Raw genomic sequence first — 13,319 nt, forward strand, 5'->3', positions numbered from 1 at the left:
AAGCCTTTAGTGAAAGATATGGGCACTTTATTTTACTCAGGGATGAATTCTCCTTTATATTTGGGAGACTATAATCGACAGCTACATGTAGGCAATCAATTGTCACATCTCCCGGAGGTTGCTTAAACAATCATGCCGACAAGGAGATGACTGTTCTGATATCGCCCTTAACGGGCGTAATTAGGCACTTTGTTATTTATTAAGTAATTCTCCTTTCCACGCAGGAGACTACTTTTTCAGTTATATGCAGGCATTGGGGCAATCTAATGATTACTGTGGTCTCATCTCCCGGCGGTTGCTTAATCAAACATGGAGATGACTGTACTGACATCGCTCTCAACGAGTGTAATAGGGCACTTTGTTATTTATTAAGTAGAGGCAGGCATTGGGGCAATCTAACGATTACAGTGGCCACATCTCCCGGCGGTTACATAAACAATCATGCCGACCGGGAGATGACTGTTCTGTCATCGCTTTCAATGGGCGCTTTGTTTATTTATTAGGTAATTCTCCTTTCTACCCAGGAGACTATTCTTTTCAGTTAGAGGCAAGCATTGGGGCAATCTAACATTTGCAGTGGTCACTTCTCCTTGTGGTTACATAAACATCATGCCGACCGGGAGCTTCCTGTATTGTTAACGCCCACGACGGGCGGTCCTTGGGGAGGCAGCATTTGCATAGCGCGCCTTTTTCCCCTTCTCTTCCGGAGAGCTTAAAATTTCACTGCGCAAGAGGAAGTTGTGCAGTTACGGGTCCTATTATGCATTTTTCACATATATCAAGCGTAATTAGGACCGGAGACTGTTTTTTCCCCTGTTGCGGTGCAGTTCCGGATCTACATGTACTACTCAGAGGGAGTTAGTTCTATAGTTCAGGCAAGCACCTCAGCAGTTTCGCGCTGAGGGATACTGTTAAATTGTACATTTAGTTAAACTGTTTTGCCCTATTTACACAAACATAATAAAAAGAAAAAAGAAAAGTTTCCTTTTTAAAATTTAAAGTGACAGTAACGTTTTTGTATATTTTGTTTTATTTAAAAATTCTTATTTTTTTTTAGTGATCTTGGTTCTTTGTATGCAAATGTAGAACCATCAAATCCTTTCTGTTGCTCATGTATGTGAGGAAACTTATCCTTAGGGATAGTCTTTATATGAGACAACATTTTACAATGGGATGTTGTCCAGAGATTTAATTACAATTATGTTATTGTCTTGTATTTGTATTGCGCCGCCAAATTCCGTAGCGCAATTACAATGTTCAATATACGCTGTTTTTTTGCCTCAAGAGTCCCAAATTTTATTGCCCTCACATGCAGTGCCCTGCGCTTCCTCTATAACTCATTCTGGGGTTACTTTACAGGACTTCGCTTTTTTCAAATGTTCTGATGCGTTGTCTGCTTTCCAAATATCGAGGGGAAAGCGTTCGAGGAAGAACAGACATTCGGCAAGCGAGGTTTCTAACACAGTGTAATTCTTCTTGTTAATGCCGAACTTGTATCTTTCAAGTTTAAGCAAACATCACCTCCATTGGTTACTCAAGGAGGTTTTAGCTATATTGGATGATAGCGACTCCTCAGTCGTAGTTATAAAAAAAAAAAGTTTTTCTGTACACGAGGGCTCCAAAAAAAGGAGGGAACCTTCAAACCAATTTTAAATCTCGAGTCTCAACTAATTTCTCAGAGTACCATCCTTCAGGAGAGAAACTATTCGTTCCATTCTCCCTTTGATCCAGGAGGGTCAATTTATGACAATAGTGGATTTAAAGGACACGTATCTGCATGTTCCCCTTACAGGGCTCATCTCAAGTTCCTAAGGTTTGCTTTTCTGGAAAAATACTTCCAGTTCGTGACTCTTCCCTTCAGTCTCGTCACAGCTCCCAGAACTTTCACAAGGGTTTTGGGATCACTGGTTGCTGTGCTTCGGTTAAGCATGCTCAAGCAACGGAACAGAGATTATGCAGACTTGTCTCCTCGAATACTACTAAAGGAGCAGGAGACAAGGGATTTTCTTTAATAGTGGTTGTCTCTGGATCATCATCCCAGGGAACCTGCTTTCGCAGACCATCTTGGGTGATTGTGACAATAGTCGCCAGCCTTATAGGTTAGGGAGCAGTTGGGGCTCCCTAAAGGTTCAGGGAGTTTGGACTCAGAGTCTGTTCTACCTTTAAACATTCTGGAGCTGAGAGCGATCTTCAAGGCTCTTCTGACCTGGTCCCAGTTAGCCTTGGTCCAGTTTATCAGGTTCCAGTCGGACAATATAATTTTAGTGGCTTGCATCAGTCATCAGGAAGGAACGAGCGGTTCTTTAGCGATGACTGAGGTAACCAAAAATTCTTTGGTGGGCGGAGGCCCATTCTTGTTGCCTGTCGGCGACCCCTATCCCAGGGGTGGAAACTGGGAGGCGGACTTCCTAAGCAGGCAGACCTTTCATCCGGGGGAGTGGGAACTCCATCCGGAAGTGTTCTCCAGCCTGATTCTCAGGTGGGTTCGGCCGGAATTATATCTTTTGGAATCCTGACAGAATGCCAAGCTCCCGGAATATGGATCTTGTTCCAGGGATTCCCAGGCGGAACTATTAGATGCTCTGGCGGTTCCTATTGTGTATTACTTTGGACTCAGGCTAACTCTGCTCCATATCGTGAGTACATTGTTTTTTAGAGGTTGTTGTGGGGTCACGTCCTGGATTAAACTCAGAGTGCAAGGGTGTTGTTTAAGTTCGCCCTAGCATTTGGGTCTTCTTCTGGACATTTCCTAACCTGACACAAAGTTTTTTTCTGACTCGGTCATAGAGACCATGTTTCAGTCTCGTAAACCTGTAACTAGGAAGATTTGCCATAAGATATGGCGTAAATATCACTATTGGTGTGAATCCGAGGGCTACTCATGAAGTAGAGTTAGGATTCCTAAGATTTTGTCTTTTCTCCAAATGGGTTTGGAGACAGGCTTATCGACTAGTTCCCTAATGGGTCAAATCTCGACCTTATCTAATTTTGTGCACAAACGTCTGGCAGATGTCCCAGATGTTCAATCTTTTTGCCAGGCCTTGGTCAGGATCGGGCCTGTGTTCAAACCAGTTACTCCTCCATAGAGTCTTAATTTAGTTAACAAGGGGCTCCGTTTGAGCCTATGCACTCCTTAGATATTATGTTATCTTAGAAAGTTTTTATTTCTCTTGGCTACTTCTTCTGCTCGAAGAGTGTCAGAATTCTCGGCATTACAGTATGTCTCCTTACCTTATTTTCAATTTGGATCTTTTTTTAAGTATTAAAATAGGAATTCTTCCTAAGATTGTTTCTGATCGGAACTCCATTCAGGAGATTGTTGTTCCGTCCTTGTGTCATAATCCTTCTTCTTAGAAAGAACGTCTCCTGCACAATTTGGACGGGGTCCGTGCTTTGAAGTTTTACCTGCAGGCGACTAAGGACTTTCGTCAGTCTTCTTCTTTGTTTGTGATTTTCTAAGGAAAACATAAGGGACAGAGAACTACGGCTAATTCTCTTTCTTTTTGGCTGAAGAGTATCATACGTTTTGCTTATGAGACTGCTGGACAGCGGCCTCCCGTGAGGGTTACGGCTCATTCCACGAGGGCTGTTGCTTCCTCATGGGCATTCAAAAATTAAGCTTCTGTGGAACAGATTTGCAAGGCTGCAACTTGGTCCTCTCTTCACACTTTTTCAAAAGTTTACAAAGTTGATACTTTTGCCTCGGCTGAGTCCGCTTTTGGGAGAAAGGTTCTTCAAGCAGTGGTGCCTTCCGTTTAGGTTACCTGTCTTGTCCCTCCCGTATCATCTGTTTACTCTAGCTTGGGTATTGAATCCCATTAGTAATTAAGATGATCCGTGGACTCTTCGTGTCTTAAAAAAGAAAAGAAAATGTATGCTTACCTGATAAATTTATTTCTTTTTTGACACTATGAGTCCACGGCCCGCCCTGTTCTTGTAGACAGGTTTTTGGTTATTATAAACTTCAGACACCTCTGCACCGTGGCTTTTCCTTTCTCTTCCTAACTTCGGTCGAATGACTGGAGTGGGAGGGAAGGGAGGATCTATTTAACAGCTCTGCTGTGGTGCTCTTTGCCTCCTCCTGCTGACCAGGAGGTGAATATCCCATTAGTAATTAAGATGATCCGTAGACTCATCGTGTCAAAAAATAAATACATTTATCAGGTAAGCACAAATTTTCTTTTTTAAACAAATTCCTTTCTTTCACTATGACTTGAACTCCTGGAAAGAGGTTTAATACAAAGGGAAATCTTTATAGCTATGCCATTCCAGATGTTGAAACATCTGTGAAGCAAATAATAATAATGCATACATGCGTATGTTCCAATCTCTGTCCGTAGCCTTATCAGGAGCAGAATTGGGGGTGTTACATGAGTGCAACATTTATTATGTGCTTTAACTCTTTTGCAGCAGTTATATATAAATAGTAAAGAAAGCACTATAATATATATATATATATATATATATATATATATATATATATATATATATATATATATATATATATATATATACAGTCAATGTAGAAAACAAGGTAACAGCACCACAGTACAAAAAAATCTTTTATAGGTGAAAAATCTTTATTTGAGGTATAGCAACCATTAAAAAGCGACGTTTCGGACCTACATGGTCCTTAATCATGCATAAGTTAAAAGCAAACAAACAGACTTTAAAAAGGGTATCTGAACCAATCAGGCTTCAACTCTCAATGTTAATTGATTTAACCCATACCTATCCAGGTTTATAAATTTCATCAACACAGTGACCTTTAGTGGTACCAGAATATATTCCATCATTTAAAACCATTATAAAAACAAATACAAATCATAATCTCCATATGGATGTAGTGTATTTAGGCGTTTAATCCACCATACTTCTTTCTGTTTTAATTTTAATCCCCTATTACCCCCTCTTCTGTGGTGGGGATATGGTCAATTACTTGAAAGCGAAGCTGACTTACTGTATGACCCATATTGTTAAAATGTGCAGATACTGGAAGTGACATGTCCTTTGATTTAATAGATGCTTTGTGTTGACTAAACCTATCCCTGGCGTCTTGGGTGGTCTTGCCAACATAGCAAAGGCCACATGGGCATTTAAGTAGGTAAATTGCATAGTTGGTTTGGCATGTATAGCCCATTAATTGTGTATTGCTGTCTTTTGTCATATTGTGCTAAAAATTTCCCTTTTATGACTGAATTACATTGAGCACAATGTAGACAGGGGTAGCCGCCTTTATTTGGAGTAGTCAAATAATTTATGTCAGAGGTTTTGGTTGTACCTACATCAGCTTTTACTATGTGGTCCCTAACATGGTCCTTAATCATGCATAAGTTAAAAGCAAACAGACTTTAAAAAGGGTATCTGAACCAATCAGGCTTCAACTCTCAATGTTAATTGATTTAACCCATACCTATCCAGGTTTATAAATTTCATCAACACAGTGACCTCTAGTGGTACCAGAATATATTCCATCATTTAAAACCATTATAAAAACAAATACAAATCATAATCTCCATATGGATCTAGTGTATTTAGGCGTTTAATCCACCATACTTCTTTCTGTTTTAATTTTATTCCCCTATTACCCCCTCTTCTGTGGTGGGGATATGGTCAATTACTTGAAAGCGAAGCTGACTTACTGTATGACCCATATTGTTAAAATGTGCAGATACTGGAAGTGACATGTCCTTTGATTTAATAGATGCTTTGTGTTGACTAAACCTATCCCTGGCGTCTTGGGTGGTCTTGCCAACATAGCAAAGGCCACATGGGCATTTAAGTAGGTAAATTGCATAGTTGGTTTGGCATGTATAGCCCATTAATTGTGTATTGCTGTCTTTTGTCATATTGTGCTAAAAATTTCCCTTTTATGACTGAATTACATTGAGCACAATGTAGACAGGGGTAGCCGCCTTTATTTGGAGTAGTCAAATAATTTATGTCAGAGGTTTTGGTTGTACCTACATCAGCTTTTACTATGTGGTCCCTAACATGGTCCTTAATCATGCATAAGTTAAAAGCAAACAGACTTTAAAAAGGGTATCTGAACCAATCAGGCTTCAACTCTCAATGTTAATTGATTTAACCCATACCTATCCAGGTTTATAAATTTCATCAACACAGTGACCTCTAGTGGTACCAGAATATATTCCATCATTTAAAACCATTATAAAAACAAATACAAATCATAATCTCCATATGGATCTAGTGTATTTAGGCGTTTAATCCACCATACTTCTTTCTGTTTTAATTTTATTCCCCTATTACCCCCTCTTCTGTGGTGGGGATATGGTCAATTACTTGAAAGCGAAGCTGACTTACTGTATGACCCATATTGTTAAAATGTGCAGATACTGGAAGTGACATGTCCTTTGATTTAATAGATGCTTTGTGTTGACTAAACCTATCCCTGGCGTCTTGGGTGGTCTTGCCAACATAGCAAAGGCCACATGGGCATTTAAGTAGGTAAATTGCATAGTTGGTTTGGCATGTATAGCCCATTAATTGTGTATTGCTGTCTTTTGTCATATTGTGCTAAAAATTTCCCTTTTATGACTGAATTACATTGAGCACAATGTAGACAGGGGTAGCCGCCTTTATTTGGAGTAGTCAAATAATTTATGTCAGAGGTTTTGGTTTAACCTACATCAGCTTTTACTATGTGGTCCCTAACATGGTCCTTAATCATGCATAAGTTAAAAGCAAACAGACTTTAAAAAGGGTATCTGAACCAATCAGGCTTCAACTCTCAATGTTAATTGATTTAACACATACCTATCCAGGTTTATAAATTTCATCAACACAGTGACCTCTAGTGGTACCAGAATATATTCCATCATTTAAAACCATTATAAAAACAAATACAAATCATAATCTCCATATGGATCTAGTGTATTTAGGCGTTTAATCCACCATACTTCTTTCTGTTTTAATTTTATTCCCCTATTACCCCCTCTTCTGTGGTGGGGATATGGTCAATTACTTGAAAGCGAAGCTGACTTACTGTATGACCCATATTGTTAAAATGTGCAGATACTGGAAGTGACATGTCCTTTGATTTAATAGATGCTTTGTGTTGACTAAACCTATCCCTGGCGGCTTGGGTGGTCTCGCCAATATAGCAAAGGCCACATGGGCATTTAAGTAGGTAAATTGCATAGTTGGTTTGGCATGTATATAGCCCATTAATTGTGTATTCTTGTCTTTTGTCATATTGTGCTAAAAATTTCCCTTTTATGACTAAATTACATTGAGCACAATGTAGACAGGGGTAGCCGCCTTTATTTGGAGTAGTCAAATAATTTATGTCAGAGGTTTTGGTTGTACCTACATCAGCTTTTACTATGTGGTCCCTAAGATTTTTTACCCTTCTATACGATGGCATGGGGGGTAATTTAAAGGATTCAGGGGTAAAAGCCTATATATGTGTGTGTGCATGTCCTGTGTTCAGTTGTAACCAGTTAGATTGGGTCAGTTTCTGCTCAGGACCAGCAGTTCTCTGTGGCTCCCAAGAGCAGCCTTTAGATATTTTTTTAACCTCTTTGTGACAATTACACACATAAAATTGCAGGGTCGCTAGCACTGAATCTTGATACTCTAATGTATTACAGTATGTAAATTTTCCACGATAATAGCACTTTAATGGAAAATGCTTTCTCGTGTTGCTGCCACCAACTAGCATATTGGGGATTATTAATTTTTTTGAGGGGTGGGCAGTGGAAAGCAGATGTGCATTTAATAATAACAAAAGTTTGCATTACAGTGTATTAAATGTAACGTTAGTGGTGTTGAATATGTATCTTTGTTTTATTTTTAAGGTCAGACAGACAATTACAAGACCTTGTCTTCAAGATAGTAGTCAATTTGGAAGAAAGTAAGTAATGTAGTGAAATAAAAAAACATTCATTGAGTCTGACTTCTCAAGTATTTTTGTTATTTTATCCCCTTAAGTGCTGACGACCACAGGTGTCATCTTCACAATGTTTTAAATGCATTTTCGTGCAGTTGCCTATGAAGTGGCCTGGCATATCTGGAGATGTTACCAAGCTCTGGAGACACCAAAGTTATGGGCTGCTGCCTGTAGCTTAAAGGGGCTGGATGGGAGTTCGCTATTCAGACCCCCTCTATCTTTAGCTCTAGAAACCCCTAACACCCAAGTTTGAAAGGCAATTGTCTGCGCTTTCTAAAGGTCTTGGGGGTATAATTTGTTACCACACACCTGGTGTGAATAAAGGTGAGTTGATTTGTGTAGGGCTCATGGGAACCCATATATGCAAATCAAAGTTATATAAAAATACCCTTATTTATGAGGTTACTCCCTCCTTTTGACTATAGAGTTTATGAAGCGCCAACATATTCCACAGCGCTGTCCATGGATACAATTCATTTCAATAAAACAATGATATAGACCTTGTAAGAGACAGGATAAATTTACAAACAAATACAGGAGGAATTGAGGGCCCTATTACCGTGGGAACTTACAATCTAGCATGTCTGGTTCAGTTTTTTTCTGATAATCGTATATTTTGACTATTTGAGATGAAAATTGATTTTACTGCTGAACTAATGCAGTGAAATCCTTGCTCAAACAAAATATTTATGTCACATTATACATTACTTTACTGCTAATAAACAGTTTATTTTCTTCATTTCTTTTAGGAGAAAAAAAACAAATGTGTGTTTTCTATAAAGAAAGGGGTCTAGAAGTTCCCAAACCAGGTAAGTTTATATTAGACGTTTAAATCCATGTACATTCAAGTCTGGTTTACATGCCTTTCAACTTTCTTGATTTTAGTGAGTGACAGTCTTTTCAAGGGGTTACAATTTACAGGTATTTCCTTCCTAAGATAGGGAGAGTCCACAGCTTCATTCCTTTACTGTTGGGAAATACAACACCTGGCCACCAGAGGAGGTTAAGACACCCCAGCCAAAGGCTTAAATATCCCTCTCACTTCCTCATTACCCCAGTCATTCTTTTTCTTTTGTCACAGGGTCACATTGTGGCTCCTTTATACCTTGATAGGATCCAGGGTCAAAGTCAATCCTAGCGTTTTTATAAACGCTAGGATTGACTGTTAAAACAAATAAAGGGGACTTTCATTCATGAAGTATAAGATACTTCATTTAGAAAGCTCCTTCATTTGTTTCAATCGATCGCCGTTTTTTGCTGCTTTGGCAACCCACGGCTAAAAAAGATTTTTGCTAAGAGGTGACATTTTCACCTCTTAACCAATAGCCGTGTGGTAAATCTGGCTCCCATGGGCGCCAAACCAGATTTACCGCACAGCTATTGGTTAAGAGATGAAAATGTCACCTCTTACCAAAACATTTTTTTAGCCGTGGGCTGCCAAAGCAGCTAAGAACGGCGATCGATTGAAACAAATAAAGGTGCTTTCTACATGAAGTATCTTATACTTCATGAATGAAAGTCCCCTTTATTTGTTTCAATAGTCAATCCTAGCGTTTTATATCCTCTGAAGGGGTTTTATTGAACAGTTGGGGTTAATTAGTGTGTTAATTATATACATGCTGCTTTGTGTGATTTTTCTTCTGTTATGTGTGATCAGTCCACGGGTCATCATTACTTCTGGGATATAACTCCTCCCCAACAGGAAATGCAACAGGATTCACCCAGCAGAGCTGCATATAGCTCCTCCCCTCTACGTCACTCCCAGTCATTCTCTTGCACCCAACGACTAGATAGGATGTGTGAGAGGACTATGGTGATTATACTTAGTTTTTATAACTTCAATCAAAAGTTTGTTATTTTACAATAGCACCGGAGCGTGTTATTGCCTCTCTGGCAGAGTTTGAAGAAGAATCTACCAGAGTTTTTACTATGATTTTAACCGGAGTAGTTAAGATCATATTGCTGTTTCTCGGCCATCTGAGGGAGGTAAAAGCTTCAGATCAGGGGACAGCGGGCAGATGAATCTGCATTGAGGTATGTAGCAGTTTTTATTTTCTGAATGGAATTGATGAGAAAATCCTGCCATACCGTTATAATAACATGTATGTATACTCTACACTTCAGTATTCCGGGAATGGTACTTCACTGGAATTACTCTGTAAAAAGTACATTAAACCTTTTAATAGGTATTTATTATGTTAAACGTTTTTGCTGGAATGTAGAATCGTTTGCATTTTCTGAGGTACTGAGTGAATAAATGTTTGGGCATTATTTTTCCACTTGGCAGTTGCTTGTTTTAATTGTGACAGTTTCGTTTCTCTCTCACTGCTGTGTGTGAGGGGGAGGGGCCGTTTTTGGCGCTCTTTGCTACGCATCAAAAATTTCCAGTCAGTTACTCTTGTATTTCCGGCATGATCCGGTTCATCTCTAACAGAACTAGGATTGATGCTATAACAGTTTTTCAGTTCATTTTTTCAACTGTCATTTAATCGTTTAGTGCTTCCTTGAGGCACAGTACGTTTTTGTTAAATAAGATTGTAACCAAGTTGCAAGTTTATTTGCTAGTGTGTTAAACATGTCTGATTCAGAGGAAGATACCTGTGTCATTTGTTCCAATGCCAAGGTGGAGCCCAATAGAAATTTATGTACTAACTGTATTGATGCTACTTTAAATAAAAGCCAATCTGTACAAATTGAACAAATTTCACCAAACAGCGAGGGGAGAGTTATGCCGACTAACTCGCCTCACGTGTCAGTACCTGCATCTCCCGCCCGGGAGGTGCGTGATATTGTGACGCCTAGTACATCTGGGCGGCCATTACAGATAACATTACAAGATATGGCTACTGTTATGACTGAAGTTTTGGCTAAATTACCAGAACTAAGGGGCAAGCGTGATCACTCTGGGGTGAGAACAGAGTGCGCTGATAATACTAGAGCCATGTCTGATACTGCGTCACAGCTTGCAGAGCATGAGGACGGAGAGCTTCATTCTGTGGGTGACGGTTCTGATCCAAACAGATTGGATTCAGATATTTCAAATTTTAAATTTAAATTGGAGAACCTCCGTGTATTACTAGGGGAGGTTTTAGCGGCTCTTAATGATTGTAACACTGTTGCAATACCAGAGAAATTGTGTAGGTTGGATAAATACTTTGCGGTACCGGCGAGTACTGACGTTTTTCCTATACCTAAGAGACTAACTGAAATTGTTACTAAGGAGTGGGATAGACCCGGTGTGCCGTTCTCACCCCCTCCAATATTTAGAAAGATGTTTCCAATAGACGCCACCACACGGGACTTATGGCAGACGGTCCCTAAGGTGGAGGGAGCAGTTTCTACTTTAGCTAAGCGTACCACTATCCCGGTGGAGGATAGCTGTGCTTTTTCAGATCCAATGGATAAAAAATTAGAGGGTTACCTTAAGAAAATGTTTGTTCAACAAGGTTTTATATTGCAACCCCTTGCATGCATCGCGCCGATTACGGCTGCGGCAGCATTTTGGATGGAGTCTCTGGAAGAGAACCTTAGTTCAGCTACGCTGGACGACATTACGGACAGGCTTAGAGTCCTTAAACTAGCTAATTCATTCATTTCGGAGGCCGTAGTACATTTAACCAAACTTACGGCTAAGAACTCAGGATTCGCCATTCAGGCACGTAGGGCGCTGTGGCTAAAATCCTGGTCAGCTGATGTAACTTCTAAGTCCAAATTACTTAATATACCTTTCAAAGGGCAAACTTTATTTGGGCCCGGTTTGAAAGAAATTATCGCTGACATTACAGGAGGTAAGGGCCACGCCCTGCCTCAAGACAAAGCCAAAACTAAGGCTAGACAGTCTAATTTTCGTCCCTTTCGGAATTTCAAAGCAGGAGCAGCACCAACTTCCACTGCACCAAAACAGGAAGGAGCCGTTGCTCGTTACAGACAAGGCTGGAAACCTAACCAGTCCTGGAACAAGGGCAAGCAGACCAGGAAACCTGCTGCTGCCCCTAAGACAACATGAATCGAGGGCCCCCGATCCGGGACCGGATCTAGTGGGGGGCAGACTCTCTCTCTTCGCCCAGGCTTGGGCAAGAGATGTTCAGGATCCCTGGGCGCTAGAGATCATATCTCAGGGATACCTTCTAGACTTCAAATTCTCTCCCCCAAGAGGGAGATTTCATCTGTCAAGGTTGTCAACAAACCAGATAAAGAAAGAAGCGTTTCTACGCTGTGTACAAGATCTGTTATTAATGGGAGTGATCCATCCGGTTCCGCGGTCGGAACAAGGACAAGGGTTTTACTCAAACCTGTTTGTGGTTCCCAAAAAAGAGGGAACTTTCAGGCCAATCTTGGATTTAAAGATCCTAAACAAATTCCTAAGAGTTCCATCGTTCAAAATGGAAACTATTCGGACAATCTTACCCATGATCCAAAGGGGTCAGTACATGACCACAGTGGATTTAAAGGATGCTTACCTTCACATACCGATTCACAAAGATCATTACCGGTATCTAAGGTTTGCCTTCTTAGACAGGCATTACCAGTTTGTAGCTCTTCCATTCGGATTGGCTACGGCTCCAAGAATCTTCACAAAGGTTCTGGGTGCCCTTCTGGCGGTACTAAGACCGCGAGGAATTTCGGTAGCTCCGTACCTAGACGACATTCTGATACAAGCTTCAAGCTTTCAAACTGCCAAGTCTCATACAGAGTTAGTTCTGGCATTTCTAAGGTCGCATGGATGGAAAGTGAACGAAAAGAAGAGTTCTCTCTTTCCTCTCACAAGAGTTCCATTCTTGGGGACTCTTATAGATTCTGTAGAAATGAAGATTTATCTGACGGAAGACAGATTAACAAAGCTTCTAAATGCATGCCGTGTCCTTCATTCCATTCAACTCCCGTCAGTAGCTCAATGCATGGAGGTGATCGGCTTAATGGTAGCAGCAATGGACATAGTACCCATTGCACGTCTACATCTCAGACCGCTGCAATTGTGCATGCTGAGTCAGTGGAATGGGGATTACTCAGACTTGTCCCCTACTCTGAATCTGGATCAAGAGACCAGAAACTCTCTTCTATGGTGGCTTTCTCGGCCACATCTGTCCAGGGGGATGCCATTCAGCAGGCCGGACTGGACAATTGTAACAACAGACGCCAGCCTTCTAGGTTGGGGCGCTGTCTGGAATTCTCTGAAGGCTCAGGGACAATGGAATCAGGAGGAAAGCCTCCTACCAATAAACATTCTGGAATTGAGAGCAGTTCTCAATGCCCTTCTGGCTTGGCCCCAGTTAAAAACTCGGGGGTTCATCAGGTTTCAGTCGGACAACATCACGACTGTAGCTTACATCAACCATCAAGGAGGGACAAGAAGCTCCCTAGCAATGATGGAAGTATCAAAGATAATTCGCTGGGCAGAGTCTCACTC

The 13,319-nt window shown here is 40.6% G+C and overlaps 1 protein-coding gene across 1 annotated transcript in view; it reads left to right on the forward strand.

Moving 5' to 3' along the window:
• The window catches only part of PCGF6 (polycomb group ring finger 6), a 318,754-nt gene that overhangs the window by 55,143 nt on the left and 250,292 nt on the right, over nucleotides 1–13,319 (forward strand). Inside the window, exons 4-5 of the mRNA XM_053692452.1 lie at nucleotides 7,821–7,876; nucleotides 8,662–8,721. Of these exons, the coding sequence (XP_053548427.1) occupies nucleotides 7,821–7,876; nucleotides 8,662–8,721 (116 nt within the window). The remainder of the gene's footprint in view (nucleotides 1–7,820; nucleotides 7,877–8,661; nucleotides 8,722–13,319) is intronic.

The sequence above is a fragment of the Bombina bombina genome, chromosome 9 (assembly GCF_027579735.1).
Source record: "Bombina bombina isolate aBomBom1 chromosome 9, aBomBom1.pri, whole genome shotgun sequence".
Taxonomy (NCBI): domain Eukaryota; kingdom Metazoa; phylum Chordata; class Amphibia; order Anura; family Bombinatoridae; genus Bombina; species Bombina bombina.